This window comes from Pseudophryne corroboree, chromosome 4, assembly GCF_028390025.1.
Source record: "Pseudophryne corroboree isolate aPseCor3 chromosome 4, aPseCor3.hap2, whole genome shotgun sequence".
In the NCBI taxonomy this organism is placed as follows: domain Eukaryota; kingdom Metazoa; phylum Chordata; class Amphibia; order Anura; family Myobatrachidae; genus Pseudophryne; species Pseudophryne corroboree.
The window spans coordinates 664590400-664609617 of record NC_086447.1 but is presented as its reverse complement, the minus strand read 5'-3'; the positions used below and the strand labels follow the sequence as shown (position 1 = coordinate 664609617).

Sequence of the window (19218 nt, the reverse complement as noted above, 5' to 3'; positions counted from 1 at the left end):
TGACCAGTGTCATGAGTTCCTGAACTTTCTCTATCGGGAGATAAACCCTTTTCTGGTCTGTGTCCAGAATCATGCCCAGGAAAGACAGACGAGTCGTAGGAACCAACTGCGACTTTGGAATATTTAGAATCCAGCCGTGTTGCCGTAACACTTCCAGAGAACGTGCTACGCTGATCAGCAACTGCTCTCTTGACCTCGCTTTTATGAGGAGATCGTCCAAGTATGGGATAATTGTGACCCCTTGCTTCCGCAGGAGTACCATCATTTCCGCCATTACCTTGGTAAATATTCTCGGAGCCGTGGAGAGACCAAACGGCAACGTCTGAAATTGGTAATGACAATCCTGTACCACAAATCTGAGGTACGCCTGATGAGGTGGATAAATAGGGACATGAAGGTATGCATCCTTTATGTCCAGAGACACCATAAAATTCCCCGCTTCCAAGCTTGCAATGACCGCTCTCAGCGATTCCATCTTGAACCGGAACCATTTTAGGTACATGTTCAGGGATTTTAAATTCAATATGGGTCTGACCGAACCGTCCGGTTTCGGTACCACAAACATTGTTGAATAATAACTCTTTCCTTGTTGAAGGAGGGGAACCTTGACCACCACCTGTTGAAGATACAATTTGTGAACTGCAGTTAACACTATTTCCCTCTCTAAGGGGGAAGCTGGCAGGGCCGATTTGAGGTATCGGTGAGGGGGCATCTCTTCGAATTCCAGCTTGTATCCCTGAGACACAATATCTATTGCCCAGGGATCCAACTGGGAGTGAACCCACTTGTGGCTGAAATTTCGGAGACGCGCCCCCACCGGGCCTAGCTCCGCCTGTGGAGCCCCAGCGTCATGCGGTGGATTTAGTGGAAGCCGGGGAGGACTTCTGTTCCTGGGAACTAGCTGTGTTGTGCAGCTTCTTTCCTCTGCCTCTGCCCCTGGCAAGAAAGGACGCACCTCGGACTTTCTTGTTTTTCTGTGATCGAAAGGACTGCATTTGGTAATACGGTGCTTTCTTAGGCTGTGGGGAAACATATGGCAAAAAATTTGACTTTCCAGCCGTAGCTGTGGAGACCAGGTCCGAGAGACCCTCCCCAAACAATTCCTCACCCTTGTAAGGTAAAACCTCCATGTGCCTTTTTGAGTCGGCATCACCTGTCCATTGCCGAGTCCACAGGACCCTTCTGGCAGAAATCGACATAGCATTTATTCTAGAACCTAGTAGGCTAATGTTTCTCTGAGCATCTCTCATATAAAGGACAGCGTCTTTAATATGCCCCAGGGTCATTAATATAGTATCATTGTCTAAGGTATCAAGTTCCTCAGATAAGGTATCCGTCCATGCTGCTACAGCACTACACACCCAAGCCGACGCGATTGCCGGCCTCAGTAAGGTACCTGAATGTGTATAAATGGACTTCAGGGTACCATCCTGTTTTCTATCCGCTGCATCTTTGAGGGCAGCCGTATCCTGTGACGGCAGGGCTACCTTCTTGGATAAGCGTGTCAAAACTTTGTCCACCCTAGGGGAGGATTCCCAGCGTAACCTGTCCGTTGGCGGGAAAGGATACGCTATAAGAATCCTTTTGGAAATCTGCAGTTTTTTATCTGGAGATTCCCAAGCCTTTTCACATAACTCATTGAGCTCGTGTGAGGGGGGAAGTTACCTGCGGCTTCTTTTCCCCATACATATGAACCCTCCTGTCAGGGACTGGGGTTTCCTCTGTGATGTGCAACACATCCTTAATAGCTATAATCATATAACGGATGGATTTAGCCAATCTTGGCTGTAACTTTGCATCATCGTAATCGACACTGGAGTCAGAATCCATGTCGGTATCCGTGTCAATAATTTGGGATAGTGGGCGCTTCTGAGACCCTGTCAGCCTCTGCGACATAAGATCAGGCATGGGTTGGGACCCTGACTGTCCTGCGGCTTCAGCTTTTTCCAACCTTTTATGTAAGGAATTAACATTATCATTTAAAACCTTCCACATATCCATCCAATCAGGTGTCGGTGCCGTCGGCAGAGACACCACATTCATTTGCTCCCGCTCTGCTTCCACATAGCCTTCCTCATCAGACATGTCGACACAAGCGTACCGACACACCACACACACAGGGAATGCCCATTTTGAAGACAGTTCCCCCACAAGGCCCTTTGGTGAGACAGAGAGAGAGTATGCCAGCACACACCCCAGCGCTATATAACCCAGGAATAACACAGTACCGTGTTTCCCCGATAATAAGCCCTACCCCGAAAATAAGCCCTACCCCTGCTTTTGGAAACTGGTCCAAAATAAGCCCTACCCCGAAAATAAGCCCTATCAAAATTCCCATTACCCGAGTCCGTGCACTAAATTCAATGCCCCCAGCTTCACCCCCGCTAACCCCCTTCACCGCCGCCCTGCTTGAGGGATGCTGTACAGTACGGTACTGTATCAGCCGTTGAAGACTCCAGCTCCCAGTCCCAGGGATGCATTGCGACCTGCGCATGATGTCACCGCGCACATCACGCGGCTTCTGTACACGGCGGGAGCGGAGCAGCGGTGCTGGCGGAAAGCAAGAAGAAGCAAGAAGAAGAAACGAACTGGAAAGTGCTGTAGGTGAGGAGCAGGACTGGGGGCATGGTGGCTGTAAAAGCAGGACTGGGGGCATGATGGCTGTAAAAGCAGGACTGGGGTCTGTAAAAGCAGGACTGGGGGCATGTGGCTGTAAAAGCAGGACTGGGGGCTGTAAAAGCAGGACTGGGGGCATGTGGCTGTAAAATAAGCCCTACCCCGAAAATAAGCCCTATGGTGTTTTTTGTTGAAAAAAAATAAAATAAGACAGTGTCTTATTATCGGGGAAACACGGTAACTTAATGTTAACCCAGTAGCTGCTGTATATTGTGTTTTTAGCGCCTAATTATGTGCCCCCCCTCTCCTTTTACCCTTTTCTACCGTGATCTGCAGGGGAGAGCCTGGGGAGCTTCTTCTCAGCGGAGCTGTGGAGAAAAAATGGGGCTGATGAGTGCTGAGGGAGAAGCCCCACCCACTCAACGGTGGGCTTCTGTCCCGCTAAAATACATATCTTTTTGGCGGGGGTTCATACATATATACAGTGCCCAACTGTATATATGAGTACTTTTGCCAACAGAGGTCCATATGCTGCCCAGGGCGCCCCCCCCTGCGCCCTGCACCCTTACAGTGACCGGAGTATGTGAGGTGTGTTTGGAGCAATGGCGCACAGCTGTAGTGCTGTGCGTTACCTCATGTGAAGAACGGAGTCTTCTGCCGCTGATTTCGAAGTCTTCTTGCTTCTCATACTCACCCGGCTTCTGTCTTCCGGCTCTGCGAGGGGGACGGCGGCGCGGCTCTGGGATCGGACGACGAGAGTGAGATCCTGTGTACGATCCCTCTGGAGCTAATGGTGTCCAGTAGCCTAAGAAGCAGGACCTAGCTTCAGAGAGTAGGGCTGCTTCTCTCCCCTCTGTCCCACGATGCAGGGAGTCTGTTGCCAGCAGAGCTCCCTGAAAATAAAAAACCTAACAAAATACTTTCTTACAGCAAGCTCAGGAGAGCTCACTGAACAGGACCCAGCTCGTCCGGGCACAGATTCAAACTGAGGTCTGGAGGAGGGACAGAGGGAGGAGCCAGAGCACACCAGAATCTAAATTCTTTCTTAAAGTGCCCATGTCTCCTGCGGAGCCCGTCTATTCCCCATGGTCCTTACGGAGTCCCCAGCATCCACTAGGACGTTAGAGAAATATTTTATATATATATATATATATATATATATATATATATATATAAAACAAAGAAGTGAGAATAGGCGCCTCCTAGTGTAGTATTGTATATAGGATGTGACCGTCACCCTTAGTATCACCCTGTGAAGTAAAGGTGTACCGTATATGGGGGAATTCCAACCACCTTTCTCAATGGCACAATTTCAAAATAAGCGATATCATCAGTAATATCCTGGTGATATTCCTCCTTCGTTTTAACTCACATAATGGAGACAAGAGCAGAAAAAGGACCAATGGTGCAATACGTTTTGCATAAAACACACATTTATTTAGAAGTAGTCCAACAGTAAAAACATAGCCCGTACCATATAAAAGATTAAAAATAGCAGACTCATCTCGCTGACGGAGGGAGCATGAACGCGGCGGCGGTGGGCGGCGTTTTGACCGGCCTGGCAGGCGCATGCGCACAGGGCTCCGTGAAGTCAGTTAGAGAGAGGGCGGCTGTGAAGCCCCGGTCCGCTCGTGACTTCCGGCGGTCACGGCGGACGGGGGTAGAAAGACCGCTCTAAACATGCACATTACAAACTTAGTTAAGCACACTTGCGCTAGAATCATGTATATTATATAACATATATATATATATATATATATATATATATATATTTTTTTATTTTTTTTTTGAACACAGACTAAATAATATATAATCCGGGCGGAAATGACGGTAATTTCCGGAAAACCGGGGAAACTGTCAATTTCCTGTATAATTGGGCTAATTGATAGGGGTATAAATATGTGTCCATACAATCATTACCATCGCACTCCTGAGGAAGTCCAGGCCGTGGGCATAAGACGAAACGCGTTGAGTGTTTACTCGTATGGACGACTAACTGACAGATAAGCTATTTTCAATCTTTTATATGGTACGTGCAATGTTTTTACTGTTGGACTAGTTCTAAATAAATGTGTGTTTTATGCAAAACGTATTGCACCATCGGTCCTTTTTCTGCTCGTCTCCATTATGTGAGTTAAAACGAAGGAGGAATATCACCAGGATATTACTGATGACATCGCTCATTTTGAAATTGTGACATTGTGCCATTGAGAAAGGTGGTTGGAATTACACCATATACGGTACACCTTTACTTCACAGGGTGATGGTCACATCTTATATACAATAATACACTAGGAGGCGCCTATTCTCACTTCTTTGTTTTCCAGATTTAAAAAGGTGTGCTTGAACAGCTAACCATTGGAGGAAAGGGCTGCCACCCCACAAAAAGGGAATCGGGGGAGTGTACTAGAAAATATAGGAGAATTCATTACTGTTAAAGGAAACAGGATATTTCAGGTTGTAAAGAAGGATCTAGCGCCATTTACCACCCCCATTTTTCATATTATATATATATATATATATATATATATATATATATATATACACATATATATATATATATATATATATATATATTTGACAAAGATACATACATAAGTACACAATACCTTACTAAAAATAAAAAACGTTAAATGCATGACAAAACCGCTGCATCACGTAACAGTGCAAATGGCATGGCCACATAGTGGAGAAAGCTTGGCTCACACCTCTCACAGCAAAAGGGTTAGGTGAAAAATGGAAAAAGCAGGAGGGAAACACAATATCTACGGCTAGCAATATAACAGGTTTGTGGTTTAAAAAAAAAAGTAAAAAAAAAAAAAGTCTTATGGAAATATACTTAAGACTAAAATCTTAGCTGTTAAGAACTTTAAATTTCCTTATGAAACTGGAAAAAAAACGTGACAGTTACAAATTCTGCAACATCCCAGCATCATGTTCCACAGTTTTAGCATTCACTAATAGCAAAACTGTGGCAGAGCATAATAATAATAATACAAATAATAGTAATTATTATTAAGCAGATTGCATATATTTAATGGGACTAACTGAATCAGTACACTGAAGTCATGGGTTATCTGCAAAGACTGCAGTCCGTTACAAATTTGCACAAAATGCTTAATGATTACAACGATTTTAGTGCAAACTTAATGCTAAATTCAGTGATGGTCAGTGAGTGTTATGGCCACATTACCATATGGGAATTACAGCAGCCACCAAGCTGTGTGACAAATGTAGTATAGGCTATATAGGTGAATGCTCCTTATTTTTAATGTTGGCATTTGGATTCTCTTCAAAAAGAATATTTTATTACATGAGATTTGCTGCCAACATGTAAAGACTATACCCACACTTACCTCTTATAGGTCCAAGAGCAGCATCTTTTGCCAGTGCCGTAATATCACTGCCAGAGTAACCATCAGTCATTCTAGTGTTAAATATTAAAAGAATCACACATTAACACTGGTTACAACTGATTTATCACCAGAGCCTCCAATATTTTCTTGTAAAGGACAAAACTCCCCTCATGGCTAGAGGAAAAAACTAAAACACATCACTGGCCGCCTTGTAGGGGGCCTACAACGCCATACGCTAACAAATAAAATAGGACACCACAGGGCTTCTGCTACTAGGGAAAATAAACAAAATATGATTAAAAATATATATACATATTTCTTAAGGCAAGCCTACAATGGGCACAAATATTAAACAACTCAGTACCTTAGAAAATACACAGATTTTAAGCTGCTTGTAGAGGGATTTCTTAAAATGGATATAATTGCTAACAATGACATGTGTTGACATATCAGTCTGTAAATGACAGTAATACAGGGGAAGACGTATCAAACTTTCTAGAGAGTGGAAACCTAGACAAGTGGAGAAGTTGCCCTACCTATGATTTTATAGAATGTACTTGATAAATTCTAGCAAGAAGGTGATTCGTAGCCATGGGCAACTTCTCCACTCTATAGAAGGCTTAGTACATCTCCCCCATAAAAAAATATCCCTCTGCCTTCCCGCACCCTCCCCCAGTGCTTACTGTGCTGCTGACCATTGCTGCGGATTGATTTGCACGGCAGGACCCCCCACCCAGAAGCTGCAGACAATAGCAGCTGCTGGAGAGGGGTAAATCAAGCCCCCCCCCCCCCCCACCCCCACCCCCGTGTCCCTGGCGGCTGCCCACTGTCTTAAAATAAAAGTTGCAATGGTCACAATGTTTCTGATGGTGCTGACTAATGTTTGAGGTAAAAAACATTTTGTTTTACAAGTATCAAAAGTAAAATGTTTTTTTTTTCTTTTCTTTTTTTACCTAAAATCATTTTGAGTAAGTTTAAATTTATGTTTTTCACCTAATGGACTCATAAAAAAAAAAAAACCTGACAACTTCTGAGCCGGTTTTGGGGGGAAAAAAAATTTCAGTAAAGTGGTTAAGGGCAAATGTCAGCAGAAATATATTTAAATAGAAAATTCTGTAGGGTTCACAAACTTTCAACCACCACTGTATGTTGCTCTCTTTAACAACAATTATAGGTAATTTATACTGAGGTCATAATTGTGAAAAAACTTCATAAAGAACAGATTGCTTGCATGACACAACTACATGTACAACCCAGAAAAATGTCACATGACTTACCTAGCCAATTGTGTCAGTTCCTTTTGTGTCAGTGGGCTCCCTTGCTTGCTTAGTAGATTTTGTAGAAGCAGAAGCCTGGTCTATACGGACAAGAAGAAGAAACAACTTTCTATAGCCGGGCTAAAACTGATTGCTTAATATAAATACAGCAGTGAGTTATAAATAGCACTTGTAAGAAAGTCTTAGATAAATAATCGATTGCTACTAAAATATAAGAATTTATTAAATTACATACTGTATACACAACGTAACATAAAATGTATTTAAGACAAGCTCTTATGACAGAAAACTAAATCATACAAAAATGTACAAAATCCACCTCCTCATATTTCATAAATATAGGACTAGCATATTCAACTATTAGCAAGGTATATCCAGATACTGAACTTTTAATGCATATGATAGCTTGTTACCAGTTGGTGAATCTTAAAAACTTTAGTTAGCAGAGAAAACTCAACAAAAAATAAATAAATTGTGTCAGCCAGTCACATGTGCACCAAATTAGATATCGCTAACACATACACTGTTAGGGGTCCTTGAAAAGTGGAGTTGGGAAACACTATTTAACTGACTGGAAGAGAAAGTGATCCCAAACTTTTGACAAAGTCGTGCTGTTGATGAAACGCGTCCAATGACCCGCTGTTAAGGATTCAGCCTTGGTACAACCTTGTGAATCTAAATTTTTGCCACCCTGTAACCCGAGCTCTGCTATTCAACAGCTACAGAGGATAATCCATGCAGACCCGACCTGGACTTTGCTGAGAGTTTTCTCTGCTAACTAAGGACTTCAAGCTCCACCAACACATACACTATCCCACAAATTACATCTATATTAAGCATTCAGTTTCTGGATATATCCCACTACCAGAGGAAATACATTTGTGTAAATGTGGTAACCCTGCGACAGATGAGTAGAGGAGCGATACCCGATGCACCGGTAATAAAAGTTTATATTATTCTATTATTTAGGAAAGAAAAATGAACTGTATGAAACACTTAAAACTTCCAAACATTAACTAACTGTAATCAGTTCTATAATCTAGTGTAGTCTCAATTTATCCAAAAAGGTGGTGTCACCATAGACACGGAAATAAAAACAATTTGGTTTCAGAAGAAAAAAAGTAGTGTCTACATTAGGTGCAACTGGACAATTATACTTATTAAACATTTATTTGCATATTGAGTAAAATATCTTGCATCATTGCCACAATTGATAAACCAGAGAAATAAAATCTGAAGATATATAAATGTATATAGAAAATAAAGATTGTAGGTTAAAACATTTTTTCCCTGTGTGTTTTAATGTACTATACTATCTATTCAGTTAGTAACATACATATCAGGTTAGATATTATTATTACACTTTATCTATAAAAGCACCACAAGTGGTCCGCAGTGTCGTACATCTGGCAACAGTAGGGCAGTATAGGCTAAACAGAACATTACATTACAGTAACCAAAACATAAAAAGAGCACAAATAACAATTAGCACCACAATTCTCAGTACACAATACAGCTGGGAAGCAAGGTGAACAAGGGAGTAAATCGGTGAAGGGTGGAACCTGTCTCCCATAGTGACGGCACAACTAGCAGGAGTAAAGCCAATGGAAGAGATGAATGTCTACGAACAAGATGAAATCCAGGCTAAATGGCCACTGAGTATGAAGGCTGTCATTAAAGTGCTAGAGAAGAGGGCTGTGAGAACAGGAGGGAGAGGACCCAGCTACTAGCAGCTTACAATCTAGGGGAGAGGGAGACAGACCAATGACACGAGTCATGAGAATGTGGATGGGAACCTAAGGGCAGGAAGTAAGTGATGGGCGAGGTAGGAGGGTGGGGTGAGTGACCTGGTGACAAGGTTATGTGGTGGAAGGGTATGCTATGATGAATCTTTTGGCAGATTCTGAATTGAATTATAGGTTAAACATATTTAGGATTATATGTAGCCAAAGGAAGAAAAAAATTCAGTGATATGTCCTATGATAAGGAGTACGATTTGAGGTATCTAGCATAGACTGAAAAAGTAGACTACTCCTGAGAGGACCAAACTTACAGTTCACTAAATTTTTCTGGCAGATTTCACAACTACTGCTGGTAATAAGACACAAAAACACCTTATTTATGTACAATACTGTTACAGCACATCTATGCTACATATATGTCAGTGTACTGCCTGGATATAAATATATATCAGATTCCCTTAAACAATAATAAAAAGTATGTTTCATACCTCTTCGTTTGGTAAGGAGACATAAACCCTTTTAGTGAATCGCCTGCAAAAAATAAAATGTATTCGTCTTAGCAAGTTATTATGATGAGAACATTTAAGACATGGGTAGGTATTGCCCATCATGAATCAATACAAAACATAAAAGTATGCATTTTTTTAATTTATTTTTTATTTCTCTCACAGGTACTTAGAAAAATTTTATCAATAAGGTGAAATACAGAAGGTTATCAACAATTTCAGTTTTGTATATCACATGGAGTTTCCAGTACATAACAAATCACACCTGAGCCACAGTGGCACTGAGAGGGGGGTTTACTATTTACCCAGGCCTGTTGGAGGGGCCCGGGACCTGCCGCTGCTAAACCCCCCTTCCCTTGCAGGCAGTGGCACTTCAAGCTGTGACTGAGAAAAGACTGCTTCTGCAGAAGCCTCTCTCCTCAAGCTCAGCACATGCTGCTGTGCGCTGGGCTGGGGAGAGAGTCCTCTCTGCCTGCACTTTGGGGGTCATTCCAAGTTAATCGCTCGCTAGCAACTTTTTGCAGCGCTGCGGTCAGGTTAAAATACGGCAAAACTGTGGATGCGTATGCACCGCAATGCGCAGGCGCGTCATACAGGTACAAGAAGGATTGGTGCTGGGCGATGGATTTAACGAAAAATACATTCGCACAGCCGATTGCAAGGTGACTGACAGAAAGAGGGCGTTTATGCAAGTTAACTGACCGTTTTCAGGGAGTGGTTGGAAAAAAGCAAGCGTTTGCAGGGCGGGTGTCTGACGTCAATTCCGGGACCGGACAAGCTGAAGTGATCGCAAGGGCTGAGTAAGTCCAGAGCTACTCAGAAACTGCCAAAAACTTTTTTGTGCAGTCGGCTGCAAAAGCGTTCGCACACTTGCAAAGCAAAAATACACTCCCCCATAGGCGGCGACTATCTGCTCGCAGCAAAGCAAAAAGTTGCTAGCGTACGATCAACTCGGAATGACCCCCTTTGTGCGGGATGTGGAAGAACAACGCACTCACCCACCTCTCTCTCACACACACTTATATTTCTTTCTAAATTTCTCAATAAAAAATTCTGATATTCTAGGGTGCCGTGATTCCAAAAAGTTTGGAAACCACTGCTGTAGTGGGTACCTGAGAACTGCATCGTCCAGCTCCTGAGGTCTGTTAGTTGCTCCCATGACCAGAACCCGGTCATCTCCTCCAGACTGTACCTACAGTCAGCAAATCAGTCAGTAAAGGGTAAAGGGGGAGACATTTCATAGGAGTAAAATCAATAAATGCAGTAATCACATCCAAGCAATGTCTGAAATATTTCAACTACAAAAGCCAAATAAGCAAGAGTGATTTAACAATGGGTTTTTAAAGTTCGAAACTGGCAAAACATGCTTATATAATGAAATGCAAACAAGCTAAAAGGCATACCAACACTTGTTGTCTAACAGAAATAAGTATAAAACTACTATTTAATAGCAAAATAGATGAAGCTCCAATGCCTTTAAAAACAATCTATAGCTATCTGCCCTTAACAGAAAACATTAGAACATTCAATGTGGAGTCTCATTACTAACAGGGGAGATTTACAGTAATTAGAAATTACAGAAAACAGCTAATACTTACTCCATCAAACTCTATTAAAAATTCTGTTTTTAATCGTCTGCTAGCATCATGTTCTCCTTCTCTCCTTTCACATAAAAGACTATCCACCTCATCTGTAAGGGGAAACACATTCAGATATTGTGTAAAGTGGGGTATGAAACATTTCGGTCAGCAAGAAAGGTCTCTTGTCTAGCCATGAGAAGTTCGATATATTTCTTGGAAAGCAGCCACTAACCCCTATTGCACACTGTAACCGAAGACGCTGCGGCCGCTGTAATAAATCCTTTACCTTCGTACTCTGTCCCCAGTTAGCGTACACAGTCCCGTACAGTGCACGCACTTTGCGTACACATGCCGGAATAGCCGTGCAGCTTACACTCAGTGCATACACACAGACCGACACGCTGAGAGCACGAGGCAGCTCTACGTGTGGCAATTACACTATACAAACGCTCAACAGAAACTGAATGCGACAACAGTATTTGATTGTAAGTTGTGGTCCAAAGCAGCAACAAGTAATAATATATTTGAAAAAGGGGATTACAATAAGTTACAATATAAATGGTACAACACAATACAATTCAATCACAGAGAGAGTGTCACACCCAATGATACGTACGCTTTGTCGCTTGCGCCACCCGGATCCGGTCCCCAGTCGTCTGGCGAGACGACCTATGAGTCTTTAAAAAGCAGAGAGAGAGAGTGACCGGCCCAGGTGCAAGGTTTATATACCCTTGCCCAAAATACAATACAATGGGGTTGTATGCTCTCCACTGATTGGTTGGAGGGATGGTCGGTTTGAAGAGATGGGCGATGCCTTAATCCAGGGGTGTGTACAGCTGGTCAGCTCTGGATTCCCACCGCATACCAAGTACATAATAAACACAAATATACCTTTAATCTGCCTTTGCGAATAACTATTCGCAACGACAAGCGATCTTCTCCAAACCAACACCGGATTATTACTCATAATTATCCGAACACGTAGATACCATGCATGATGCTCTGATCAGTTACTGTCCCCTCGCATACTGTAAATGTGTATAATTCCCTTGTTGTGCCTTGTAAATAAGTAAAAGTTGCATGAGGGGAAAGAGGAAACTGTGTAATGTGTGTATTAAGTTTGGGAAATATGTAATGTGTGACAGATATTTCCATGTTCATTAGATTACTTTGTTATGTTATCTCCAGGCAACATGATCCTACACATGAAATGACCAACCATTCTCAAGATACACATATATATATATATATATATATATATATATATATATATATATATATATATATATATATATATACATATACATATACATACACACACATATATATTTATAAGTGTTTCTAGACTGCAGGCTGCCAGTAGTTAATAATTTGCAACCGCAGGCTTGAGTGCATCTATTGGGATATTTGTCTCCCATTGTTCTGGCCCCTACCAAACGATGACTTGTTCGGTTTGTGTTTGTCTTTCTTCACAGACCAGGGGGTCTGTTCAAACATTGGAGTGAACAAGACATTGTGTTGGAAGGATGTGCATGTTTGGTTAGATTAGTGTGTTTGTGAACAGTGACTCGACACAGGCTGGGCACTGTGGCATGTGTCTAATCATTTCCATTGCAAGTAAGAATCTTTCTGTAATTGCTCATACCACGCCCGTACGCGCACTCCCGTGGGAGGCGATTGTACGCAATTTGCGAGTATGCGCACGCACGGCAGACTGAGTACATGCATGGATGCCATCTTTGTGGTGTTTGCATGTGGTGTGTGTATTGCAATATTTTTCGACTTTGACAGCCATCTACTGTATGCCAGTAACCCCGATTCCGTTGTGGTCTACTATCGGCAAGCAAAACTATTTCCTGACAAAACAACAGCTATGGGATCACAAATATTGCTTATAGTGAAGTGGAAACTACAAAATACAAGATTTGTTTTTAGACGTGCATTTCACTGCAGTATGTTTAGATATTATTATTTATTATTATCCTTTATTTATATGGTGCCACAAGGGTTCCGCAGCGCCCAATTATAGAGTACATATGCACATAATCAAAACAGGGAAACTGTGACTTACAGTTGAAGACAATATAGGACAAGTACCGGATAACTAAGCATAACTACATCAGTAGACGACATAAAGATAAGTGTCAAGGTGGGCGAAAACTGCAGGATTTGGGCAGTTGAGGATTATTAAAGTAAGAAAAGGATAAGCACATGAGGGAAGAGGGCCCTACTCGTGAGAGCTTACATTCTAAATGGGAGGGGCAGGCAGACAGGGGTGACACAGATGGGGTAGACTGAGCGTGGGACAGAGGGTTAGGATGAGATTTGGCTGGGTTTGTTAAAAAAGTGTCTTAAGAGCCCTAATTACTTCATTTTCTATGTCCAGTGACAACACTACTGACTGGAGATAAAAAGGGTAGATAATAAAAAGGCTCTGCTATAATTAAAAAAAACACTGTTGCCTTGGTTTCCAGCATTTTAAGTTGAAAACATCTGAAGTTTTTATAACACATTATTGAAAGGTTTGCAAGTGAAACAGAAGAGGCATTGATAAATAAATCTTAGTATTTTTAAAAGGGGAATATACCTTATTCTGACCCTAAAAATCCAGGAAGAGACCCTCAATGTAAAAGACATTTGTTGATCAAATAGAAAAGGGCGTCCTTTAAACATTAACACAACATATAGTTTACATACCTTAAAATAAGGTATTTTGGCCACATACAGGGGGGAATTCAATTAGCTGCGGGCGCAATCACAAAAAAACAAACCTAGATCCGGGAACTTATCCCAGATCCTGAGTTTTTCACACGATTGTGGGTAAATTTTTACTGCAAACAAAAAAAAGTGGTATTAATTGAATTACCCCATAAAAACATTGGCCTTTTTTTCAGTAAAATTTACCACAATTAATTGAATTCCTCCTATAGTATGTTATATTTAGGAGGGGGGAGAAATTGGTCCAATATTACTGCATCTGGCAACAAAGAGAGTCCACAATGCAAGACAATGATTTTTTTTTAAATCCACATATGTGGAAGAGGTGGACGCCTACAGAGACCATTTACAACTAACAGGTCCCCATAAAAGTAAATGATCCAACCACATAGCCAAAGTACCATACAAATATAATGCATCAAGTAGGCAATACAAGTATAAGGCTGGGTACACATTAGAACCATATGGCCCCTCTTTCAGTCCTTCATTAGACTGCACCGCGTCGCATGCGATATCTGCAGATATACTGGTGCATCGTTCCGTGTGTATGGCCGACCAAGCGATTGCAGATAGGGCGGCCGCTCTGTGCATCATTAGGTGGACTGGATTATTTTAAATATTTGCTGACAGGTCCTGCTACATCATAGACAGGCGGCAACAGCGGGTGCTGTGTTGATATAGAGAGGGGAAGGGGGCTGTTGTGGTCAGACAGCAGCAGTGTATATAATGCTTACATAAATTATATACCCCTGTGCGCGCTGTGTGTGTGACTGCCGCTAGTGCCCCCATGTCCCGGAGCAGGTCAGTTTTGCTCCCCTTTATATCCGGCTGCCTGGCCAGTGTTGCCTGTGGTCCTGGCAGCAAGCGATTCCCTGACCGCCCCTGCTGTGCACAGAGTCCGACCTCTCCCAGTGCCACTGATAATGGAAAGGTGGCATCATTTCAGTATTTGCTCCTGCTGTATATCTATAGATGGTTATCTAAACAACTACGTTCATGCACAGGTAGCACTGCATATATTATGGCAGAATTGTCAATTACTTCTAAAAGCACATTGAACTAAATATGTGCAATCCAAATATATGGGAAATGTTCCATGGAAAGGCAAATTATATGAATCAAGCTAAGGTTCCAGTCAATATGGACAGGGCAGCCCAGGACTAACAGGTGCAGTATCCATTGGGGGCTAGTCACTAGCATACCCATTCCTGCTTCTAATTTTTCCTCAACAGAGAGGTTGGCCGGGACTTGTAGTTCAAAAACAGCCCGGGAGAGATCAGATGCACCAACATGAGCTTGGTGTTGCTGCTAGGGGCCAGCGTGTAGGTGGGCTGGGCGCCCTAATGCTGCAGTACATTATTATACATATACTACACTGGTGTGTGTGCCCATGTGATGCATACATTGTGTTATGCCTCTTATGTACCGCACAGTGAGCTAATGCTGCCTATACATACAATGTCACTGAGCACAGCGGCATTACATCCAGGGTCTGCCAGGAGTGTCCTGCCCCACTATCTATAGATTGCATGGCAGTGCACACACTGTTCACTGTATGGAGGTGGGGTGAGTATACATATATACATATAACATATCTCCCACACATTGTTCCTGTGTCCTCAGAAGGACAGCCCATTATGAAAATTGCTTGAAGAACTGGCACATTTCGCCTTGATATTCTTCTGCTGTGTACGGCGTAAATGACTGATTGGCCAATGTCCTCACAACAGAGAGATCTTTGGATGGCAATGATGGTTAGTCAGTGCGTATGATCAACCTTACAGATTTAACACTCAGCTAATCTGTCCGCGAGGAACGTCAGGAAATGCAGGCTACAAACATCAATGTAGAAACTTGATCCCCCCGTCTAAACAAAGGGTGCTCATCCATTTTGATGATCATCACAACTCTGGATGAGGTCCTCCAAGTCTCTGCTGACTGCCTTACCACCATAGAACTGCCCACAGAAATGTAACTTAAATACTAAAAATAACTGGACCTAACTTTCCCTGTGTGATGACTACATCAGATATGGTTTGTGCACATTAATCTCTGTTATTTAAGCTACAATGAGTGCAAATATGATGCATTCATGATGTGAGAGGTTAGATCCCTCCTTTCTCTAAAACCATACATCAGAACGATTTACAAATCACACCTTACCTGCATATAATTTTCAGATTTTTTTACCTGATTTTGCAAGTGAGAAGTTCAAAGATTCGTGCGTTAACAGGCACCAATTAACCTCCAAGTTTTCTGGGATTTTCTTTTGACATATTGAGGCAGGTGAAAAAAAAATGTTCCTAATAACTCCTGGCTTCAGGGCATATTGGATAGCCCTGAAGGATCAATTAGCCTGCGGTTATCTACCGAAGATAACTGAATTCCGCCCTTAATCTACGAACTAGCAGGGGAAAGGATAACTCCCTAAATAGAAGGAATTAAAGTGTACCAACCCCTTTGATAAGATTGCGATACAAAAATCTAAACTAGTTCTTACCTATAAAAATAATAGATGGTTGAAGTTCTCTTGCCACAGAAAACAGCGCCCGCACCAATTTTTCCCCTTCGCCTACCTGGGGGGGAAAAAAAAAAAAAAAAGGCACATTAGCACCATACCAAGAACACAAAAATAATCCGGCCAAACAATAAAAACAACACAACGATAAAATCAAATTATCCAAGACTATGGGGGGTAATTCAATTAGCCACCGAGCATGAATGGTCGGCTGTGCACATATCTGGTATATTACAGTATCTCTTACATAACAATAACTGGGCACCTCCATGGGATGTGAGGAAACATTATTCTAGCCATGATGGGCCTTTCTGGAAATGCATATTATGGCTAATTCACTTTAGTGTATAAAATTAGTTTATTTTTTTTCATCTTACCTCTCAAACAAAACTGAGAAGGGGATGTAGTTGCCATTCTGATAGTCAGGATGCTGGTGGTCAAAAGACTGGCACCGGAATACTGACACCACTCAGAATCCCGACGCCAGTATCCCAACAGTCATCTCGAGCATAAGTATGCCAGGGTATCCGTTCACATGGTCGACCATGTTATGGTCGACAGTCATTAGGTCGACCACTATTGGTCGACATTGACATGGTCGACATGGACACGTGGTCGACACATGAAAATGGTCGACACATGAAAGGTCAACACATGAAAAGGTCGACACATGAAAAGGTCGACATGAGTTTTTTTAACTTTTTCTTCTTTTGGGGAACTTTTCCATACTTTACGATCCACGTGGACTACGATTGGAACGGTAATCTGTGCCGAGCGAAGCGGTAGCGGAGCGAAGGCACCATGCCCTAAGCTCGCGAGCCATGCGAGGGGACGCGGTGCACTAATTGGGGTTCCAAGTCACTTTACGCAAAAAAAGACACAAAAAAAGTTAAAAAACTCATGTCGACCTTTTCATGTGTTAACCTTTCATGTGTCGACCATGTGTCCATGTCGACCATGTCAATGTCGACCAATAGTGGTCGACCTAATGACTGTCGACCATAACATGGTCGACCATTCATACCGGAACCGTATGCCAGGTAGGGTAAGGGTTAGGCTGAGGTAGGGGAATGTAAGGGTAAGGGTTAGCCTAGTTACCTAAATGTGTCAGAATTCTGACCGTCGGGCTGCCGCTGTCTGTATTCTGAACGCCGGCATCCAGACTATCAGGATCTCGTAACCAAAGCCTGAGAAGAACTGAATACTAACATAGATCATTGATCTTTATAGTGGTGCACAATCTACACAGTTTAGTGTATGAATTAAGAGGGGAAGGTGAGCTAACTGACCATGCTTCCCTTTCACCTATCTGTGTTGTGCCCTATGCACTGTATCTGCTTTTATCCAAAGACAATCAATGCGTACTATGTGAGCATCAGTCTCTCCTTAGTTATGTTTGAAGGAAGACACATTAAAAGCGCACAAACTTACATCAAAACCAAATTAGTAACAAGCAATACATTTACATTACAAATAGATAGGACTGTATCCAATTAGCCATGGCAATTTGCGGGGGGCTATCCAATTAGACCCTATAAGCAGGAGCTTATCCCTGATCCCCGATGCTGGCACTTATCTAGGATTATGCTTTGCGTACTCTGGCATAATCTGCAATTAGTGCCCCCTAGACTCGCAATAAGTGTTGAGAAAATACAAAAGACTGTGGCTTTTCACGAAACCTATGTATTTTTGCGCGACCTAACTGAATAGGGGTAATAAAAAAAATGTGAAAAAATACCCTTTTGCGCGGCTGCTGCACTGTTGCGGGTAACAGGTGAAATGTAGTGCTTTTTAATTATTTTTTTTTGAAAGGGATTTAATAAGCACAGACCATGACTGACAGAGACCACTTCATTATAACGACTTAAAATAAAACAATTCGCAAATAGAATTAAAAATATCAAGAAAAGTTATCAGCCTCCAGTTGTTCAGTGATCATACTTTTCAGAACAGTTATGTACATGCAGGATGTCACGATTTCAGGACTACCTTGACCAAACATAATATTAGTTCAATGAGCTCTGCCTGTGTAATACACTGCTGATAGTATTTGAGGAGATGATTAACAAACCCTAGATTTTGCAAGAACATTGTAACCCAACCTTGAGTACAGATTGAATATGACATTGACACTTACATACTTAGAGGTGAGGCTGGCTGCACTTATGTTAAAAAATGTTGCATTCGATTCAGCTGCCACAGCTTTTGCCTGACAAAGAAAACAAAAATAAAAAGCAGTTATAGGAACACAAAGAGATTAAGGGGGATATCCAGTTATCCCCGTTCGGACTTTTTTCTGATGTTTCACAGATTGATTTTTATTTATTTATTTTTTACAGGCTATCCAGATAGATCGCCTGTAAAAAAAAAAAAAAAAAAAACACAAAACAAACCCTTTCTCCCGAAAACACCAGTGAAACCTGTGTGTTTTCGTGTGAAACAGACCCGTTTTCGGACGAAAACGGGGCTGTTTCCGGGGATTCTGCTTCGCCTGCAGGGGGCAGGTGAAACAAAATCCCCGATAAGCCGCGGCACGTGCCGGCTTATCGGGGCTAATTAGATAGTCCCCGGCAGGACAATTAGCCCTGGTAAAAAACAGGGCTAATTGGATATCCCCATAAAAGGTAAATTCAAAAAAATGCATATTTTTTGTATTATATAATACTACCAAATGTCTATTTTGCAAAAGGCTCGTTAGAACTGGCAATGCCAGGCACAATGGCTAGCGACTTGGCAAATAATAAGTCCAAAATACTAGTACTGGATAAAGTAGTATTTCTCACCAGCATAGTCTTTCCATTTCCAGGCGGCCCAAAAAGTAATAACCCTCGTGCAGGAGCTCTCAGTCCAGTGAATAGCTAAAGGCAAACAAAATATTATTATTTATTTTTTTACATAAAGAATA

At 42.0% G+C, this 19218-nt stretch overlaps 1 protein-coding gene across 4 annotated transcripts in view; it reads right to left on the bottom strand.

Moving 5' to 3' along the window:
• SPAST (spastin) overlaps window positions 1-19218 on the bottom strand; it is a 169783-nt gene that overhangs the window by 6925 nt on the left and 143640 nt on the right. For 2 of the 4 annotated variants that reach the window (XM_063917816.1, XM_063917817.1), the window contains 8 exons: window positions 19097-19171; window positions 18451-18522; window positions 16296-16371; window positions 11096-11187; window positions 10610-10689; window positions 9480-9522; window positions 7250-7329; window positions 5973-6043 (listed from right to left, as the gene is read on the bottom strand). In XM_063917816.1, the coding sequence (XP_063773886.1) occupies window positions 5973-6043; window positions 7250-7329; window positions 9480-9522; window positions 10610-10689; window positions 11096-11187; window positions 16296-16371; window positions 18451-18522; window positions 19097-19171 (589 nt within the window). Of the gene's footprint in view, window positions 1-5972; window positions 6044-6085; window positions 6245-7249; window positions 7330-9479; window positions 9523-10609; window positions 10690-11095; window positions 11188-16295; window positions 16372-18450; window positions 18523-19096; window positions 19172-19218 lie in introns of those variants that run through there. The other 2 variants (XM_063917818.1, XM_063917819.1) reach the window with 2 other exon arrangements.